Raw genomic sequence first — 22464 nt, 5'->3', positions numbered from 1 at the left:
GGCTATGAGTACTGATGATAGATGAAGTTGTGTTCTCGATTTGAGGATGGCGTAATATATGGCCTTCATTTCCCTGCAGTTGATATGAAGGTTCTCCTCTGTGCTCCACGATCCCTGTACTGTGAGATCGTCCATATGAGCTCTCCATCCCGAATCTGGCGCGTCTGTGAATAGATGATGTTCTGGCAAAGTCAGAGGGATGATTCCACCAATGGAGGTCTTGCAGCAATGTGGGAGGTAACAGAGACTGGAACTCAAGGCCTTTCAATCGGATAGAGTTTACCCATGTCTGTAGAGGACGTAGCGTCCGCCTTCCTCTGAAGGTCATATCCTGTAGAGATGTCAAGATGCCTTTAAGAGACATCCACCACCTCAGCGACTTGCTTGATTGACTTGAGATTGATTGGATCATCTTTATAGTCTTATCTTCAGGTGGACATAGATATCCCCTGTCTAGCTGGAATCTTGCGCTCCGATGTATGCACAAAGAAAAAGGATAAGTACACCCCTATATCTGAACCTTGACAAATGGCAAAAACCATTGCATGGGATGACTGACCACAGGAGCTGGACGACACAAATGTCATTGGATAGAACAAACATTTGACAAGATATTGGTGAGTTGTGATAGAAATTTACAGACAAAACATCATGGTAACACAGGTACTGATTTCGACCATAGACAATACCTAAAAAATGTATGGAGCTGCAGGATTAAGTAAAGGTTACATTTGATTTTTCATGTGAAAATGTTCCTTAAAGTCTCTACTTGACATGACACAGATCAGTAGCGGGTATTACTGCTACGTACCCGGATGATGCATTCCACCCTACGTCTCATGCCTCCAGTCAGACGTTGGATCTGTTGATGGGTCAACAACAACCACTCCTGATGCAATGCTGCTTCCAATTGGCGTAAATCTTGTACAGGAGGATCTCAGGCCTGTATGCACCGCCCCAGAATATCCAAAACATGTTCATGGGGGTTCAAATCTGGGCTCATTGCTGGCTAGGGTAGAGTAGTAATTGAAGTGGCCCTCATGTTATCAACGACTGCATGCGAACGATGAGGCCTGGCATTGTCATCCATGTACTAAGGTCAAGTAGCAAGAGGGTGTTTGTCAAAATGAGGAACGACGACTGGCTCAAAACGTCCCGGATGTACTGAGCCCCTGTTAAGTTGCCCCTTATGGTGACCAAATTCAACCTGCAATCATGAGAGATACACCACCAAAGCATTACCGAGCCCCCACCATATACAGCAATTGTTTTAATGTTCCTTGGGGTGTAGGCCGTGTTCCAGTGCCTCCAAACTCTTGTTCTTCCATCAGTGACGTGGAGCAGAAAGTGACTTTCGTCTAACGAATGGATCTCCAAGTTCTCAGATTCCAGTTCCGTTGCACAATACACCATGCTAAAGGAGCAGCTTTGTGGTGATATCTCAACAAGGGAAAATTTGACTCGTCTCGCCCTCAGTCCTGCTTGCTTTCAGCCGCTACCTGACAGTTCTGGTGCTGAAATGCTGATTGGGCAACCACAGCTGTTTCAGACAGGTCTACTGGATCTGGAACGGTCCTGTACATCACCGGTCTGAGCATGTTTCTCGACTAAACAGCTTACGACAGCGTGTTGATAACCCAAATTCCAACCAATGGCATTACAAGACATTCATGCGTTATGCATGCCAATTATTTGCCATCTTGTGGCGTTTGAAAATCGCCTTTATGCCATGGTCACCCAATGTCATGGAATATCTGTTTAAAACAGAGCTTAAGAAAGCAATTTTAACGTTATATATAGCTGCTGGATATGGATGTTGGATATACTGCTTTTAGAGATACTCGAGGGTAGCATGCTGCACAGGCATACCATGCATGGCACATTAGCTTTCGTCACCCATGACTGATTACATCATCTCAAGAAAACATAATTCTTTCCGTAATTATATTTTTCATGATATATATTGGGGTGTGCCAAGGTGCTATTGCTCTCCCGAATAGTAGGACTTGGAATTTGTAGTGTCAGCCATTGAAGCATAGATATTTCCGAGATGATGGGTGTATCGAAACGTAAAGGTATGCACCTGTAAGATATCTCTTGTTGAGGATCTATTATCATCCTCATCTCGGTCTTTGGGACTAAAAAGACTTTGGGGAGTAAAAACCTTTGGTGGTGTTGGACTCCTGGCTCGCTTCTTTAATAGTTTCCTGACGGCTAATTCTGCAGCTGCTAACTTGGCACCGGTCAGGTGAAACCTTCAACCCACGGTGTGTATGTTCAGGCTCGGATGTTTCCTGAATTGTAGCTTGTAACCGTGAACTAGAATCCAGTGGTTGGGCGTAACTTGCTTCCAATTTTCGGCGTATGACAGAAGGTGCCATCCCACTGGGCCCGGAGTCAGCGTTATGTTGAAAGACAGTAGGCATAAATCCAGTCCATAGACATAACAAGGTCGAAAGGGTCTATAACGTCAGAGAGGGTGGTAAGCAAGTCAGGATGTTGTTTCCCCTGCTGCTTGTTCTTCCATGGTGATTATATCCCCTTGGCTGGCAAAAAGAGTCCTGTGAAGATTGTGGCTTGTCGTACCTCCATACGGTTGGAACTAATCCTTCCCGGCTGGGACAAACTTCTTCTTAGGAGACTGTTTGAACATAGATGACTTACCCGGGTCCTAGGGTCGCTTGTGAGACTGTGATGACTCTCCCCGCAAGGTCTATGATTGAAGTCTCGAAACGCTGGGCTGTATCTTGCTTCACTTCATCCATCAAATTTCTGAGCTTGCCATTGAATGTTGTGGTCGCTGATATCAGTTGCTACGTCACAAACTTCTTGGTCTGGCTAGATACGGCCCTTGACCTTATCTGAGATAGGAGCTGTCGTCTCAGTAACTGTGAGGAAGTACAGATTTGGTATGTGAGTTAATCTTCCTGCATCTTTACGACGGAGTCAAGGAGGCTATGAATTAGTCTAACTTGATCGGTCCTAATAGTCATGGGTGTTTCCGGCGCAATTCCTTCATAGGATGGTTGAAGAGGCGGTATGATGTGTCTGATTCCGGCGACAAACCAATTTATATATGCCCCGATATCTGTGGAGTATCTGGCAACCAATACTAAATCCTTGAAACGTAATGCTGATGATGTGACATTCATGTCAAGATTGCACACTAATTGATAGCAATCTTCATCGAAATGTTGGAACTCCGGAAGTGTAGCATCGTGCGTCTTGTATAACTTCCGTTTCATAGGTGGTTCATCATGTTTGAGTCGATGGTTGTTATCCGTCAATTGGTCTACGACCTTGCCTGCGATGAATATGCTGAGATGGACTAGGCGTATGACATCCCCTGTATTCCGGCATCTGGGGTGGTGAATCCTCTGTCACATGTGGCCAAAGTGTAGGCTTAAGGTGGTAAACCTCTTCTATAAGTTCCACAAAAGTGTAGCCTTCACTGTAATCTCTTTGGGGTGAGTTGTCAAGCTCCTCCAAACCCTCTGATTCTTGCTCTGAGTAGCCTTGGGAATCACCTCAGCTTCTGCCCCGTAAGGCTCGTCATCCTCCGGTGACCATGACTCCGGTATGACATGTCTCCGTGAGGCTTGTAACACATGCATAACGGTAGCCATACCGTGGCTGTTCTCTCGGCTGACTGGCCTGTTGGATGGTCAAATGGTAAGCTGTGGTCGGTAGACTAGGTAGCCGTGGGTGGCTGGCACACGGAGTCCGTGCGGTGGCCGTATGGTTTCTTCACAGTTGGCTGGCCGGACGGCTTATCAGTCGTGGGAGGCAGGACCATGGGGCCATACGGTGGCTGGCTGGCTTTGTTGACGTGGATGGCCTGTCCATGGATACCGTGCGGCTCCCGTACGGTATTGTTCTCTGTGCTAGGTGGCTTGGTGACTGGTCCATGGGTTGACGACTGGGAGCAACGCCGTGGCCCATGCCTGGCAGTGGGCTGGCCGTGCGGCTAAGCTTGCAGCTCTTGTTCAGTCTGGCCCCTGGCCTTGGATGAAGATCTGGTAATCTTTGCCAGAGCTACTGTCTTGATCTTAGCATTCATATCGGACAACTTAGCTTCTAGTATATCCTTCATCATCTCCTGCTGTTCTCTCAATAGCTGTTGTAGGACACTCATGGTGAGAGCAGGAGATGATGGGGTCGCTGGAGAGGAAGACGCAGGGGTAGACAGTGATTTATCAGTGGTGATCTCTTCCACTTTCTTCTTTGCCGCCTCTCTCCTCTTGGCCTCAGTCACCGCCACTGATATCTTGGAGAAGATCTCTTCAGATGAATGGATGCATTGATGACATCTCTTCCCCAAGGTGCAGTTCTTCCCTCTGTACTTTGTGCATTTTATATGAGGATCTCCTGTGATAATAAAACAACCACATTTCTTACACCCAGGGGTGTTCGGAGACTGCATGGAGACCTCACAAACCCAAGACCAGCTATACCCCTGTGCCTGTAGTCTCTTCCAGCAGCACTATTACTTTAAATGTATTATTTATTTATATGTCTGTTGTTATAGCAATCTTATTACAATATTCTTTGGTTAATGTGACCTACTAACAGGTGCTAGATTGTCACTACTACTAAAGTAGGTGTTGACTCAAGCACTTTCCTGAAAAAAGTGAGCTTACTGCCATTATGACATCATGGCTTGGGTAGTTACTAGACTACTTGCGACAACTAGTTGTGTGTATTTGACAGTGAAGAGGACATCTGTTGAAAGTCTGAAAATTTTAGTTAGCGTGATTGAAGCCAGGATTTATGGCAGAAATGTAATAGAGGTAGAAGTTTCGTAAGAATTAAGTACCATCTTTAAACGTCTTTTGGTATGACCCCGGGAAGACGCTCTACCATTAGATACCATGCCACAGTTTAACATGAATGCCCCACTCAGACACAGTAACTCCAAGCCGACCAGTCCTTGTTTTAGCCCCTTAATGCCGAGCTCCAGACAGAGTAACAAAAAGTACCATCTTTTAACGTCTTTTGGTATGACTCCAGGTGGAAGCTCTACCACTAGGCCAAGGAGGCAGTCCTATTCATACAATTAGCCCCAATATGGTCCTCCTTTAATGAAATTAAGAAACAAACAAACATGTTCTCGAGTTGTTTATGTAGAAAAATGTATGTTTTGCAATAACACAAAGAAGTATCAACTCAGTGTATCCTCTCTGTTTGAAGCAAACTAAACATTCATACATTGGAGGTGTTATTAGTGATCGGCACTACTGAAAGTAAATGTCTTACAACACAACAATTACCTCATTTGGTAACACAGTGTCATAATAAATTACTAACGAGAATTATGAAATCATGTCTCCTTTTCCACAAAGTTGAATCTGGAATGAATACACCCCTAACAAACACTGACATTTCATGCGGGGCCAATATTGCATATATTTGTGAAAAAATAATAAATAAACAAAGTGACCATTCAAATAACACTGAGCAAATAATTCCTATCCAGTTCCAGCGACATGAGACAACCCTTCCAGATTGGCCAAATAAATATTTTCTTTTTAATTCAAAGTAACATAAAGCTGTATTTAAACAAATTTGAATTATGATTGGTAGCTTTATTCTTACAGTCTTCATCAAATGTTATTGTAAAACATAAACAGCTTGTTATTCCTTTGACACAAAGGCTAAAAACAATAATAGTCTTAGTTCTCAGGCATAGCCCGCATCATCATAAAGTTCATCTCACTTTTTGTTATGATCTCTCCCTCCAAAAAGATCCTTAAATATTCGAGGTTCAACAGTAGTCAAATACTATATTTTACTCATCAAGAATACATTTATGGAGGAAAGCCCTTTCCCTGGTTGATGGTACACAACTGTTTATTTGGTTACATACTAGTTTGAACAACCAAACAAACAAAAAGAGGCCACCACCCACACTATATCTTAAAAAAGCCATTGCCTGAGAACCAATTCTTTTATTTTTAAAGCCTTAACTAAGACAGAGAAAAGTAACACACATGCATGAATATAAAATTAATAACAAAATTAACATTTGTCTCTAATCAATGGTACATGAATTTCTGTCATAAGGACATACAGCCATTTGGTCCCACCAGGATACAGTCATGAACAAACCACCACACGTACAACACTGGTCATACAGAGGTAGACAGTTACCTTGAATAGAATACACAAGTTATCCCCAGTGTCCTAGGGGAGACAACTCCTGCCTGCTTTCAGAGGGCAAGTGACTAAAGCATTAATATGGTTGCAACCATTAACTTGTTCAAACCATAAAAGGGTCCTTGTAAACAACTTAAATGATAATGAAAAATAAAACAAGAGTTTGCCACTAACATGGCTATATCCCCCGCCCCTGTTGCAGAATTTATGATATAATTAAATCTAAACAAAGCCTAATCTTTTTTAACTGAGGTGGAACTTGTCATGGAAATTGTTAAAAAAGAAGAGTTTGAAACCTAAGTCCATCTTGTTGCCATGGAAACGTAAAAAATACAAATTTCTAAAATTTGAAAAATAAAAATAATCACTTGTGACATTGGCCTTCTTTCAACTTAAAAAGTGGTCAACATTTTGACGGTATTTGTTTGAATTAATATTATGAATTAGCTGTATATATCAGTAAGCAACATATAGACTGGACTAGATATATATACAGAATCACCAGTTGTAAGAATGCCTCCTTCTCAAGCTTTCTAACATGCTTGTGGCACTAGTACACACAAAAACTATGAATATTTATTTCTTCTCTTCATATCTGCAAATATTGTATAATTATTTGATTGATTATCATGAACTGATTGAAGAAACCCCTTATGCCATAAACATATAAATATTTCAGATTATCCTTCAAGTTTATTGATCGTATATGATCTTTGGTCAAAGAAACATGTGGCTTGATCAGCACCTCTTCGTTGTTGCTTTAACACATCTTAACTCGAAGAATTATTCAGTGTCTGTCCAAAGACAATGTTTGATCAATTTATACATGAGCACTGAGAAAGTTTGCAAATGCAATTCTTGAAGAAACTTGTGATAGTTTCAAGATATATTCCTTAGCACAACAAAACAATATAATGTAAAAGCATATCACAACACACATTAAATATAAAATATATAGTCTAACATGAATATCACACCTAATGCAATTGCATATAGAACATCAAAAGAATTAACCACACATGGAGGGAAATTATTATAAATATACGAACAGCAAAATGTTGATAGACTACTGATAAGAGAAGCTAGCAGAAGATTCGGTCATCTGACACAGGTTTTGTTTGTTTGTTTGTTTGTTGTTTAATGCCTCACTCAGCAACACTCAAGCAATATGACAGATGTCTGTAAATAATCGAGTCTGGACCAGACAATCCACTGATTGACATCAAAAGCATCGATCTAAGCAATTGGGATATGATGACATGCATCAATCAAGGCAGCGAACATGACCACCCGATCCAGTTAGTCGCCTTTTACGGCAAGCATGGTTGCTGAAGACCTATTCTACGCCGGATCTTCACAGGTAATTTGGCACAGGTGGTGGATATAGGACTTTACAGCCATGTTCTTCTCACCACAAACAATAGAACAAAAGTCAAACTCTTTCGAACTATTTGAGAAATGGTCATCCATAGTAGTAGGTGTGACTTCCTGCATCACTGTCCAGAATGAGTGAGTGAGTGAGTTGGGTTTAATGCTGCTTTTAACAGTATTCCAGTTATATCACGGTGTGTCAGCTTAATGCGGGAGGAAAGCCTGAAGTGATGCAGGTCTCAGACGTTTACCACTTCGGTGAAACCCACGAGCACAGGTATGGTGCTGACAAACCTAGAAACATAATCGGGGCGAACCGGGATTCGAACCCACAATCATAGGTTTCTGGCGTGCCCAAGGAACGAAATTCTGCACAGCGAATCGCGGCGCCTTAGACGACTGGGGCACCCGTGCTCCCTAGTGTATCAGAATGCCATTCCAAGAATAAACTTGTCTATACAACAGTACTACAAAGCCTCACACACACACACACACACACACACACACACACACACACACACACACACACATCTTGTCACACTACTGTCTCTATCAGGATAAGAAATGAGCATCATATTTGCAGCATGACAGGTTAATCTCGGCTCATTTGGACAGTATTATGCAATCACATTTAGCAGTTTTATTGTGATAGGCGGTAAGGCAAGGCTTGGTAGATATTAAACTGGGTAAACGCAAAACCTCGTAAATATCACATTTTGTAAAGCAACACAGATTTAAAAAATGAATCAATACACAGGTAGGTGTATTGTGTAAATTTGTGATGTATTGATACATCAGTGAATTGTGAATATTGTCACAATACCATCTCCTTTTCCACTTACAGTTTTAGCTTTTTTATTACGACAACATGAGTATGTCATGTTTAACATCCATTCCTTCTGTTTCCCAAACCTGAAAACTTTTCAGTCTTACCGGAGGCCCAAGGCTCCACTTCGATGAATGGAGCTAGCAATCCTATCACGTCAAATATACAGGAATCAGTCCCAGTATTTGCCCTGCTTTTGGAAATAAAGTGGAAACAAGATTTATTTGTATTTCTTAAAACTACCTTTTGCTTTCATAACAAAATATCTATAAAACATTTTCAACAAAAACAAATATACACTTTTCAATATAAAAAAGTTATTGAATCAATATATCATCAACATATATTACATGAATATGACTTACAATTTCAGTGAAGGATACACCATCTTGAAATTCTCCAATCTCATTGAAATCAGATCTTTCAACAGAAACAACGCCTACAGCATCAGAGAGAAAGATGGGATTCCAGGGAGATTGTTCTCATGACAAAGTTAAAAGACTCTGTAATAAAAAAACTTCCCTTTAAACCAAACTTGTGCCATTTCTGCCTTTATCAAATAAGCTGACAAACCTGAATGATTGAGTGAGTTGGGTTTAATGCCACTTTGAACAGACATATTATGTGTGTCAGCTTAATGTGGGAGGAAAGCCTGAAGTGGTGCAGGTTTCACATGTTTACCACTATGGTGAAACCAACTAGCACGGTTATGTGCTGACAAACCTGGAAACAATCGGGGCGAACCGGGATTCCAACCCACAATCACAGGTTTCTGGCATGTCCAAGGGACGTAACTCTGCACAGCAAATCGCAGCACCTTAGACGAGTAGGCCAACTGTGCTCCACAAACCTTATGAATGTTCTGATCAACTCATACACTGATTATGCTTAAGTTACATGTTCAAGTTATCCAAGACCAACTGTCTTCTTGTTTCACAGAATGTTTGGTAGAAAAATAAGAATAAAACAAAAACGTGGCCATTGTTTGCCATAGGGGAATGGGTGGGGTGTTTCCATGAAAATGGACACAGTTCTATCTTTTTTAAATTCAAATTTAAAAATTTGATTTTTATTTCGAGACTGGTCATTAAATTAGGGAGGGGGGTTGTGAAAAACTGTTACATAAAATGGGGGGTGTCTGCAAAACATGACACAGTACTAAGACCAACACAACCCCACTCCACCTCTATAATAAATGACCAGTCCTTATAGAAATATGAACACAAGCTGAAGTTGAGAACAACTACTGACAAGCACTAACAAGTCAACATCAGAGGAGGACTCACCAACAATCCAGGGTGCCGTTGTTCAAAACAACCATCGCGCCACCACTGTCGTAAGTCTATGTTAAGGTATGGGAGTAACGACAACCTTAGCGCTAAGATCACTTTGTACACAGCACCCTGGAATAATCTCTGCCAGGTAGGTATGATCTGCTATTTACATCACAGACAGTTGATCGTCATGGAAGAAAAGGTGGGTCTCCAGGTACACCGATTCTCTGACTCAGTATAAGTGGATAAGTACAAGTCTTGTGCCATTTGTGAATAATCGGTTTTTAACAAACTGATAGAAATGTACACGGTAAGTTTACCTCGAGTGAGTGATCTGAATATCTTGAAACCTAAGGATATTAAAAGATTGCTCCTATATGAAACTGTTGAATTGCCTCCTAAAATGTTGATCAGTCAGTAAAAAGTCCCAAGCACATTAAATAAAATGAAAGCATATGTTCAAATCGTCGTTCCCCAACTGATGAGTACACACATTTAATAAACTAATATCATATATATACAATACAGCCATTGGATCACTAGGTGCTGCCTTTGTAATCTTTCTGTGCAATAGACGATACTGTCGAATCTCTGATCAACAAACCTCCCTAGTTTTCATCCTTGACCTTGTTACACTTGGGTCCTTAAAATACACTAACTGAGGTCACACTAAAGTACTCATGGAAATGAAAAAACAACTGTTTTGCTTGATTTAATAATCGACACAAAGTATTATGTAGATGTAAATACGAAATAACAAAACAACTGGAAAAGTACTAGTCTGGATTTGCTAGTTTTATCTCGGTGCTCAATACAAAATGTACTTTACAGGAGGTAATTTGTAGGCACTTTCAACATTCAAACATAAAACTAAGTCCAAATTGACATGGCAGAAACAGGCTACGGGCATTATGCAAATTAGCCTGGAAAAAAAGTTATCGAAACAACAATAAAAAATTACAGATATGTTTATGTACATAATAATAATGACATGTAAGTTGTTGTTTGAGAAGGTGAGGTGAGGTGAGGTGAAATGGGGTTTAACGTCGCGTCCAAGATTATTGCACTTATATAGCGACGTTGTTTGAGAAGGGAATATGTTACTTTTACATTCTGATATTTTGACGATGACCCACTATCCCACAGTGCCACTCACAAGTCACTAACCACTGACAAATCACATGCACCTGGGTTTCAGGCACCTGTTTTCACCTGTCGTCAAGGTGTCATGGACATTCACCTTGATCTACTAACACCTGGTTATGCTCAGTTTCACAATTGTCTGTTTTGTTCATATTTTTACACACTTTTACGTGTAAAAAGACATAAAAACCTTTGATACGCTGTATTTGTGCCAAGGCCCAATTAGTACTAATTAAGTTGTTTGAATATTTACATATTTTGTATATTAACTGCATTTATTTAAAATCTGAGATAGAAAAAACTTTTTTTTTCATTTCCGTGAGTACTTTAGACTAACACATAGTCTATGTAAACATTTCTTTAAAATAATTGTTTTGTTTTTTTCTCTAAAAGAACCCTTCCTCTTCTGTTTAGCTTGATCTCGGCTTGCCTAGGCTTTAGTAACATATTTATATCCCCCAGTCATGGCGCAGGACGAAGGTCACACTTGCGTAGGCCTGTCGTGTTGATTGAATGAAGCAGTTTGAAGTGATTCATAGTACATGCAGTGAAAACCCTTCATCCAAATGATAGCTTTACGACTGAAATTGTCTGGATTAAAAAAGTTCTATATTGACAAATCAAGATTAGAGTAATGTCCCTTTGCATACATGTCATCATTCCCAGCAGGAGTGTCTGGAATGTGGGCTCCGGAATGACGTGCCCCGACTAACGGCGGTCACTTTAATAGAGCAGTCACATGTAAACAGTACGTATTCAGTAACAAATCGTCATACATATATAGCAAACGTGAAGCTACCCTGTGGATCATATTAGTATCGCCTGCTTCACTCAGTCAACTACCTCAGTCGTCTGACATCTCAGTCGTCTGACATCTCAGTTGTCTGACATCTCAGTCGTCTGACATCATGATTCAAATGGAAGACTTTACATCTTCACAATTAATAAAATATCCCTCATAGCACTGACAACATGAGTGATGCAAGGATGCTAAAGAATTGCCTCGTTTGATTGGCTAAAAGACTCAAGCCGACATGAGAAATGGATTATATGTTATTGATCCTACTTCTACCAGGCATCACCATAACAACTGCACTATACATTTACACAAAGACACACACAAGTGACTCAGACAAAGAAATCAAAATCGATCATGAGGGTAGAAAATAATTGACTCAAGTACCCACGTTTGAAATTCAACCTGGACTCCCGTACCTGATATAAATGGTATTATCACACAGTGTTTAACACACCCACCTGCCCGACCACCCGAGATGTGCGGCTCACGTCTCAGATGGCCAACTTATAAACCATGCAATCTTTGATGGTCTGGCTGATTTTATTTGGTTTAGACTTCGTTAATAACGTAGAGAATATGATCTTATATATATAGTGGCATTTAGGTAATAACCCAATACTAATACAGTAATGCAGTTGTAATGACTCAAAGGGACCACTAATTTTAGCTCTCTGTAATCATAATTTGTTATAAGCATATATACAGCAAATGTCCAGAACTAAAAAATAAGTTTGTTATATCCGTCAGTTTGTTATCATTGTATTAGTTTTAAATGTAGTTTACTGTATATTGAAGAAAGATAATTAGTCATTGCAGATCAATGATGCATTGCGAGCTGATGACAATTTACAGCGAGAGACATTGGTGAGTGAACTCATCACCGATTTCAGAAGTGAAGGATGTGAGTTACCTACCCTGTTCGAGAACTTGAGTCCATCTATACTTAATCCATACTCAAATATCAGCCTTATTGATTACAATAATTTCAAACGGACAAGTGCCGTTTTATTTTGTAGAGTCGATAATTTGAACACTCTCTTGACTTTCAGTGATCTTGATGAACACGAAACATAGGTAAAGGATTAACACATACTTTTGATGGTTACACACCAAACAATAGATAAATGTTAACACAATTTTGATGGTTACACAAAAAACAATAGGTAAATATTAACATAATTTTGATGGTTACACACCAAACAATAGGTAAATATTAACATAATTTTGATGGTTACACACCAAACAATAGGTAAATATTAACATAATTTTGATGGTTATACACCAAATAATAGGTAAATATTAACATAATTTTGATGGTTACACACCAAACAATAAGTGAATATTAACATAATTTTGATGGTTACATCCCAAACAATAGGTAAATATTAACATAATTTTGATGGTTATACACCAAATAATAGGTAAATATTAACATAATTTTGATGGTTATACACCAAATAATAGGTAAATATTAACATAATTTTGATGGTTACACACCAAATAATAGGTAAATATTAACATAATTTTGATGGTTACACACCAAACAATAGGTAAATATTAACATAATTTTGATGGTTACACACCAAACAATAGGTAAATATTAACATAATTTTGATGGTTATACACCAAATAATAGGTAAATATTAACATAATTTTGACGGTTATACACCAAACGCTAGGTAAAGTATTAACATAATTTTGATGGTTACACACCAAATAATAGGTAAATATTAACATAATTTTGATGGTTATACACCAAACAATAGATAAATATTAACATAATTTTTATGGTTATACACCAAACACTAGGTAAAGTATTAACACATAGTTTTGATGGTACATGAGACAAGTGACACAAAAATATAATATCGTCAACAAAGTAAGGATGTACTTCAACTATTTTCCTATTTGTCCAATAATATAAAAAGCAATAAAAGTAAACATATTTACAAAGCTATAATCTGGCAAGCACTACTAAAACCTAATGGCAAGCATTGATATGAGAATACTTGATTTATATCTGTTCCCACGTCGTAGTATTGTAAATAGAGCAGCTTTGGCATGTTAAATGTTGATATACAAATGTATAAGATAGCTATGCGATAAATCGCAAAGAACAATGAAGAACGAGGTGTGTTTTTTTTCATGATAAAACATTGTTCTATCATGACATCATTCCAACATACGCTCGCTTCTTGATGACATCCTAAATTGGATGATGCTATTTTTTAGAGAGTTGTGAGTATGTTTTTAATAAAGGATCTTTACTGATGTTACATTGTTTAGATTGTTTTAACTGTAATTTTTTATCGTTTTGATCATGTTGATGAGTGTGAGAATATTCAGAAATACTAAACTCCCCCCCCCCCCCCCCCCCCCCCCCCCCCATTCATAAAATGGACTTGTCCAACATTGCTCAGATGAAATAGTATACAGGGAGTCATCATTGTTTATAAACGGTTGAATATTTTTCAAAGCTTGTAAATTGTATAAACATCCTTGAAGAGGTTGTAAATATTGTTGATATCCCATATAAGCAATAAATGACTCATGGTCATTTTTTATTGTACTATAAAACACTGCAGGGAGAATAAACCACATGGGGCTGCGTCTGTACAATAAAACACTGCAGGAGAAGAATAAACCACAAGGGGTGCAGCTTCCAGCAGTGTTTTCTTGTACGATAAACAACTCCCCCTCAGCATGTATGAAATGAACTGTGTCCCTTGGTTCAACTGTCAGAGTAGTAGCCATGGATGTTGTCTTTGGAATCTTGAGGGAGGATGGTGTAGATGTCGCCGTACAATCGTTTATATGACCGTGAGAAGTAGAAGAGGAGAAACCCCCATTTCCATGTCATAAAGCACCATATTGACGTCAGGTAGTAGCCGTTGCCGTAGACGATCAGACCTGAACATACAAACAAACCAAACTTGATGACGAAAACTGGAGGGGACAAGGACACATTATTATATTTTTTATGTTAATTTACAGACTTTTTTAGAAGCTGTGTCTAGGGTTAGTCAAATGAACAAAAAATTAATAACACATTAACATGTATTTTTTCTTGCCACACTTAGCTGTGGAATATCTTTTCAATTGTCTGACAATGACGCAATGACTTCCAAGTAAGTTTCAGAGTGTGGTTCATGATTTATTTTCATTTAGTTTATCAGAACATTTAATGTTGTTGTTTTTCTACTTATGTACCAGTGTATTCTTTTTCACATTATTAAAAGACACAATGATTGTTCTGGTATTACAAAATAAATTCGTAAATGTAGATTTCCTATTTCCAGTGGCATATTCTTACCATGGAAGGCTGATCTGTACACCTAACCATTAACCCACCCTTGTGCTGAGGGCAGGAAAACATGTCTGCCCTTACAACACCATTCCTCACCACCAGCCCCTTTCCCTAACCTGCAAGAAGACTCGTCCCCCTCTCGATGAATGTTATGTGCGAAGATACGACAAACCAATCAGAATCGGCATATGATTTGAAGTTCTTTGTCAAAGAATCCCTCAGAAATAATATTTGATTTTAAATATGTCTTGCATCTAAAAATGTACCCACTTCACAGTTAAATGTGTTCAAACATACTGTATAATTCTGTATGTCCAGATGTGCTTTAAATTGCATCTGAAATATATTTAATATACGGGGAATTATGTGTGAACCATTACGCAACGAGTTGACAATTGGTTTAGGTATGCCTGTTTGCGCTAAGACGGAACCCCGTCGCAAAAATCGCCACGAGAGGGGCATGAGTCGCTATTCGGCTTGTCCCGGAATAACACGAGCTGGTCACGAATGTTACAACACAGCATCAAGAGGGATTATTCTCAATCAAGATAAAATACATTATTAGTAGTTTGTTACATAATTACATTCACAGCATAAAAAAACCCATGAGGAATACAAACTGTTAAGGTACATAATATCAAGTAATTATTGTTGCTAATCTTGTCTTTCACATTTAAATATTTTTTAGAAGAATTATACAAACCAATCTCATTTAAATCAGGTCTTACTGCCACTCAAGAAGCAGCATGAAGGAATCATCGGCATGACCTGTTCTCAATTTCAACACATGGAGTCAGCGCCAAAAAGTAACTATTCATTGGCAGGGAAGTCACGACTGTTGTCACATGCAGGATTCCTATATTATCTGATAACAATCATCGTTCCCAAGATAAAATCAAGCCCAGCAATGTTGTCTGCAATTTTTGTTATTCTATTTTTCCTTTGAAGAAACAGGTTGCCAAATACCAACAGTGGAAGTTGAGGGTTATCATACACTGTATGGTAAAACAAGGAAAGAATGGTTGCATCAATAATAAAATGCCTAAAACAATGCAACAAATAAATTGCTTTTTGGGGGACAAGTGCCGTTGTGATCTCAGACACAATCTTTTGTAATGGCTAGAATAGAAACAATTTCCCCATGACCTACATTCCAGCTTGTCACATTAGGCATATACTAAGTATTCACCTGATGTGATATATATAGTACTCTTTGCACTTACTAAGTATTCACCTGATGTGATATATATAGTACCCTTTGCACTTACTAAGTATTCACCTGATGTTATATATATAGTACCCTTTGCACTTACTAAGTATTCACCTGATGTTATATATATAGTACTCTTTGCACTTACTAAGTATTCACCTGATGTTATATATATAGTACCCTTTGCACTTACTAAGTATTCACCTGATGTGATATATATAGTACCCTTTGCACTTACTAAGTATTCACCTGATGTTATATATATAGTACTCTTTGCACTTACTAAGTATTCACCTGATGTGATATATATAGTACTCTTTGCACTTACTAAGTATTCACCTGATGTGATATATATAGTACTCTTTGCACTTACTAAGTATTCACCTGATGTGATATATATAGTACTCTTTGCACTTACTAAGTATTCACCTGATGTGATATATATAGTACCCTTTGCACTTACTAAGTATTCACCGGATGTGATAGATATAGTACTCTTTGCACTTACTAAGTATTCACCTGATGTGATATATATAGTACTCTTTGCACTTACTAAGTATTCACCTGATGTGATATATATAGTACTCTTTGCACTTACTAAGTATTCACCGGATGTGATATATATAGTATTCTTTGCACTTACTTAGTATTCACCTGATGTGATATATATAGTACTCTTTGCACTTACTAAGTATTCACCTGATGTGATATATATAGTACCCTTTGCACTTACTAAGTATTCACCTGATGTTATATATATAGTACCCTTTGCACTTACTAAGTATTCACCTGATGTTATATATATAGTACTCTTTGCACTTACTAAGTATTCACCTGATGTTATATATATAGTACCCTTTGCACTTACTAAGTATTCACCTGATGTGATATATATAGTACTCTTTGCACTTACTAAGTATTCACCTGATGTGATATATATAGTACTCTTTGCACTTACTAAGTATTCACCTGATGTGATATATATAGTACTCTTTGCACTTACTAAGTATTCACCTGATGTGATATATATAGTACTCTTTGCACTTACTAAGTATTCACCTGATGTGATATATATAGTACTCTTTGCACTTACTAAGTATTCACCTGATGTGATAGATATAGTACTCTTTGCACTTACTAAGTATTCACCGGATGTGATATATATAGTATTCTTTGCACTTACTAAGTATTCACCTGATGTGATATATATAGTATTCTTTGCACTTACTAAGAATTCACCTGATGTGATATATATAGTACTCTTTGCACTTACTAAGTATTCACCTGATGTGATATATATAGTACCATTTGCACTTACTCAGCATTCACCTGATGTGATATAAATAGTACTATTTTCACTTACTAAGCATTCACCTGATGTGATATATATAGTACTATTTGCACTTACTAAGTATTCACCTGATGTGATATATATATAGTACTCTTTGCACTTACTAAGTATTCACCTGATGTGATATATATAGTACTATTTGCACTTACTAAGTATTCACCTGATGTGATAGATATACAGTAAACTACGGTTATAATGAACACGCTTATAACGAACTGACCTATATAACAAACTTAATTTTAGTCCCGCCCATTGGTTGTATATATGCTGTATATATGCTTATAACGAACTACGGTTATAACAAACTAAAATTAGTGGTCCCTTTGAGTTCGTTATAACCGTAGTTTACTGTAGTACTCTTTGCACTTGCTGAGCATTCACCTGATGTGATATATATAGTACTCTTTGCACTTACTAAGCATTCACCTGATGTGATATATATAGTACTCTTTGCACTTACTAAGCATTCACCTGATGTGATATATATATAGTACTCTTTGCACTTACTAAGCATTCACCTGATGTGATATATATAGTACTCTTTGCACTTACTAAGTATTCACCTGATGTGATATATATAGTACTATTTGCACTTACTAAACATTCACCTGACGTGATATATATAGTACTCTTTGCACTTACTAAGTATTTACCTGACGTGATATATTTTGTGCTATTTGCACTTACTAAGTATTCACCTGATGTGATATATATCGTACTATTTGCACTTATTAAGTATTCAACTGACGTGATATATATAGTACTATTTGCACTTACTAAACATTCACCTGACGTGATATATATAGTACTCTTTGCACTTACTAAGTATTCACCTGACGTGATATATATAGTACTATTTGCACTTACTAAGTATTCACCTGATGTGATATATATCGTACTATTTGCACTTATTAAGTATTCAACTGACGTGATATATATAGTACTCTTTGCACTTACTAAGTATTCACCTGATGAAGGAGCATGAAGTAATTCTGAAACCTTGTACAAAGAATAAAAGAATTTGCTATCCATAAAAAAGTATTATGAATTCTTGTATTCTTGGACAAAGGTATTACCACTACTGGTATATAAGTGAATGCCTTCTTACCCTGCCCCAAGGTGACAGCCAGAGTGATGTAGGCCACGAAGCCACAGACCCCCGCCAGTTGTATGAAGCATCCTAACAACATCCAGTACTTGAGTCTGTAGGGAAATGTCTGCCATACCTTCCTGGTGTACTGAATGTGGACAAACAGAGCCAATGCTGCTGCTATGCCTGTAAGTAGAGGAAAGTGTCAGAGAGCTGGCTGGACCACACAATCTTAATTTTTATTTCTATGTTTCACAGATTTATTCCAGCTTTTCCACACAAAGTCGGTCGAAGTAAAAATAAAAATAAATAACTATGTCAATCATTATATATATTTATGAAAAGTCTTACTGCCGTGGAGTAGTCTTACTACAGCTGGCTTCTTGAATCACTGATTGTGAAGTAGACATAGAATTTATATGTAACATTTTATGTTGAATAAGAGGGTCTATATTACTAACAAAATCAAAATATGTATTTTTAATATTAATTTATTTCTTTTCCAGCTTCTTTTCAGTAGGGTCCATGGGCCTATGAAACGAAAAATAAAAAATGTGTGGCCCTGCTTTCAAAAGTATGGTAATCATATGATTGCATGTCTGCTTAATGTGGGAGGAAAGTCCAAAGTAATACATGTTTCAAAATGTGTAAGGCTTTTAAGCCAACAAAGAGAGATATGGCACCAGTCATCAGGGATAACATGTTGATAAATATTCGTACCAAGACACTTTCGAGTCATGTGATAACAACTGGACTGAACCAAATATTGTACCAATGCAGGTTGTAGCAAATGTAGCCTGCCCGTTTCACCATTTGTAAACATTGCTGTACACCAACTTAAACTTGCTCACTTGCTGTCTGCTATACATGCTATATAGGTATGTAACCTATACCTAATAAGTATACCCCAAGACGTGCTAATCAATGTATAACTCTGTAATGTCATATACTGAATTGAATAAAAAAATATTTAAAAAACAAAAACAAAAAACAATGCAGGTTGTAGATAATTACCACTTTGGTGATACCTACAAATACCAATGTGGTGCTGAGAAACAGGATGACAATCATGCCTGAACTCTGCCAAGCAAATTGTGGTGCCATGTGGGAATATAGTTGGGGACACATGGGGACACATTCATAACTTATGGCAGACCTGTTCACAATAATTTTGGGCAACTCATTCACAGTGATAATATGGTACATTTATTCATTAGCTACTTTGTACACATGCTAAAACTGATCATTTTCTTATTCATTTTATACATTACTGAAGCTAAGTTATCATTAAACACATATCTAGACAACATGAACACCACCATATATTAAACTATCACCATTAAAACTATTTTCAAAATGTGACAACAGTAATTTTGAATGGTTGTCTAAGATTATTTATATTTCATAGAGTAAACTAAATTGTTGGTGAAAAAGGTTTGGAATGACCGAGTTGGCAGGTTCCTGGCCTTCGGACCTTCGGACCTTGTCTCATACTTTGAGCTGTGGGTCGTGACCAAAAGAGGTAATGTGGTAGTGTCACTAACTAGTTCCCTACAAATGGACCCACTCGAGGAATAACAAATAAGCTAGGCAGGTTTGGCTGGTACTAGGAAGTGAGTAAAGTCTTCTTTTTTTTAAAAAAAAGCTCCATTCCCACAAAACATTTTAAGAAGTCTCACTGGACTGTTATGTTTGAGAGATATAACAAGTGAAAATTTCAGCATCTAAGAACACAGGCCATGTCAACTAAGTATTCATGGTATATTCCAGTGTCACAAGATGAGTTGTTATTCTTTTGGGGCGGGGTAGTTTTCAACCTTATAATTATTCATCGTTCAGTTACCAAAACAAACATGAAGGGGTCATGGGTGACGTTTGAATATGAAAGTATTGCTAATCCGATTGATTGATTAGTTCAAACAACGAACACTGCTTACATTTATATTCGCCCATATTGCGTAGTCATTTTGTTGACATATTTTACCCCGACGGAGTTCAAAATATGTAACGAAATGCTGGGGAGATGACAACCTACATACCCGACAGCAAACCCCACAGTGACGTGTTCCAGTTCTTGTAGTGAAGTCCAAATGTCAAAAATATGGATACACCGACCACAATTCCAATAATGCTAAAACTAAACCTTGCTTTGATGCCACAGTCGCTGGGGGCGGCCATCTTGAGTAATGGGAACTTATTATGTACTATTTACCTAGCAACATACTTGAAGGATACTTTCTTGCCCGAAATCTACATCAAAGCAGTCTTATATATACGTTTGATAAAAGTCTTTTTTAGGAGAGCGTAAGATCAGCATGTGGCTACCTGATTCATTAATATTATGTTAGTGTTTGGGACAAATTGTCACACATTGTATATGTACAGTTGGGGATGAATACAAGTATGTATACGTGTACAGTTTTCCACATCAAACTTTACAGCCCACGTATAACAATTTATTGTCTGTAGCAATAGGCACGTAACTGCAATATGTTGATACAGCATATTTATAGTCAGCAATACGGAGGCTTTGTATGCAATTCCGTTTTTGTAATTTAAAAAATATGCATTCATCCATCAAAGCAAAGAAACCTTAATATACCATTGTCACAATTATTCTATTTGATATACACAACGGCATTACTCCTACCGGTACTAACCCCCCGTTACCTTCGTAATTCAATTGATTAACCCTAAGAAAGAACCAAGCTGTATGGAGATAATTATTTATTTAGATTGTATAAAGTTTCCATTTCATATTCATGATGACGAATTACATATTCGCGACAGTTATACTTACTTACGTATAAAATTTCAAAGAAATCTAAAATTTATCCAAGCCATAGTATCTCAGAGGAACAAGGAACAAAGTTATGTGTTATTTTGTTATCCAAGGTAAGACAATTAAACCTGCCTTTTATTATGTTTGTATTGCTTTGATCATGTGGTTGTCCCGATTCTCCTATATTGTTGCGAAGTCGGGGGGTGATTTATTATATACCGTATATTTCCTCTAATAAGCGCCGGATGCCCAAATCGGCGCCGACCTCGGATAAGCACAGGTTCCAAACAACACAATAAACGCCGGGTCTCTAACAAATGCCGGATATGTTAGATTCAAATTACATCAACCTGGAATAAATAAAAGCTTAGCAACGCAGGGTCACGTTTAACAGTTATTTGGTTCATACTCCAGGGCCCACTTGCACAAAGCGCTCTTAGCGCTAAGACTATTGTAAGCCTATGTTAAAGTATGGGAGTTGCGATCATCTTAGCGCTAAGAGCGCTTTGTGCAAGTGGGCCCTGGGGCGCAATTTGAACTGTAAGCAAAACTAAATTTGCGAGGGCGCGCCCGTAATTTGTAAAAAGTCATGCTCTTAAACGCTATTTTGTGCATTTTTTTATTTTTTTACCGTTTATGTTAGGTTTTATTTGTAACAAGTATTGGTAATTTATTTACGATAAAGTAATAAAACCTAAAACCAAGAACCTAAAATTATATTGTAGATGATATAAAGGCACGGGGCATTTCTTGCTGGAACGTCCCCATTCAATCTGACAGCATTATGTCGGTAAGGAACATGGGATTTTGTACAGAAGAGAATCTATCCAATCAGCCTAAATCTTTAATTTAGAATTGTTTCATAAGCCCATCTTACGGCTATACATCGATACAGATACTGTCACGTTATTAACATTGCGCCGGTTTTGCGTGAAATTCGTCAAATTTGACGTAACCCTGAAAATGAGTACGCCGTTGTGCAATCTGTCTCGCATGATTGGTTCATCTAGACAAACCGCTTGATTGGATAATCTAGACAAAACGCATGATTGGTTCATCTAGACAAACCGCATGATTGGATAATCTAGACAAAACGCATGATTGGTTCATCTAGACAAAACGCATGATTCGTTCATCTAGACAAAAAACATGATT

General features: G+C 37.9%; 1 protein-coding gene across 1 annotated transcript; it reads right to left on the bottom strand.

The window, feature by feature from the left end:
- Window positions 1-13953: 13953 nt before the first annotated feature.
- LOC139463509 (heme transporter hrg1-A-like) lies at window positions 13954-20709 on the bottom strand. The gene is made up of 3 exons (XM_071244779.1): window positions 20567-20709; window positions 18546-18713; window positions 13954-14479 (listed from the first exon to the last, which is right to left on the bottom strand). The coding sequence occupies exons 1-3, from the start codon at window positions 20703-20705 to the stop codon at window positions 14301-14303; spliced, it is 486 nt and encodes a 161-aa protein (XP_071100880.1). The 5' UTR covers window positions 20706-20709; the 3' UTR covers window positions 13954-14300.
- Between the last annotated feature and the right edge of the window lie 1755 nt (window positions 20710-22464).

The sequence above is a fragment of the Haliotis cracherodii genome, unplaced genomic scaffold, assembly GCF_022045235.1.
Source record: "Haliotis cracherodii isolate W230 unplaced genomic scaffold, xgHalCrac1.p SCAF_16, whole genome shotgun sequence".
In the NCBI taxonomy this organism is placed as follows: Eukaryota; Metazoa; Mollusca; class Gastropoda; order Lepetellida; family Haliotidae; genus Haliotis; species Haliotis cracherodii.
Note: the sequence above shows the minus strand (reverse complement) of the source record. Positions and strands in the feature narration are given on the sequence as shown.

Coding starts and splice junctions, on each gene's coding strand:
- LOC139463509 (XM_071244779.1), bottom strand. CDS start 20,705: ATGGCCGCCCCCAGCGACTGTGGCATCAAAGCAAGGTTTAGTTTTAGC. Junction 18,714..20,566: donor ACTGTGGGGTTTGCTGTCGG/GTATGTAGGTTG, acceptor CTCTACTTACAG/GCATAGCAGCAGCATTGGCT. Junction 14,480..18,545: donor GGCTGTCACCTTGGGGCAGG/GTAAGAAGGCAT, acceptor TTGTATGTTCAG/GTCTGATCGTCTACGGCAAC.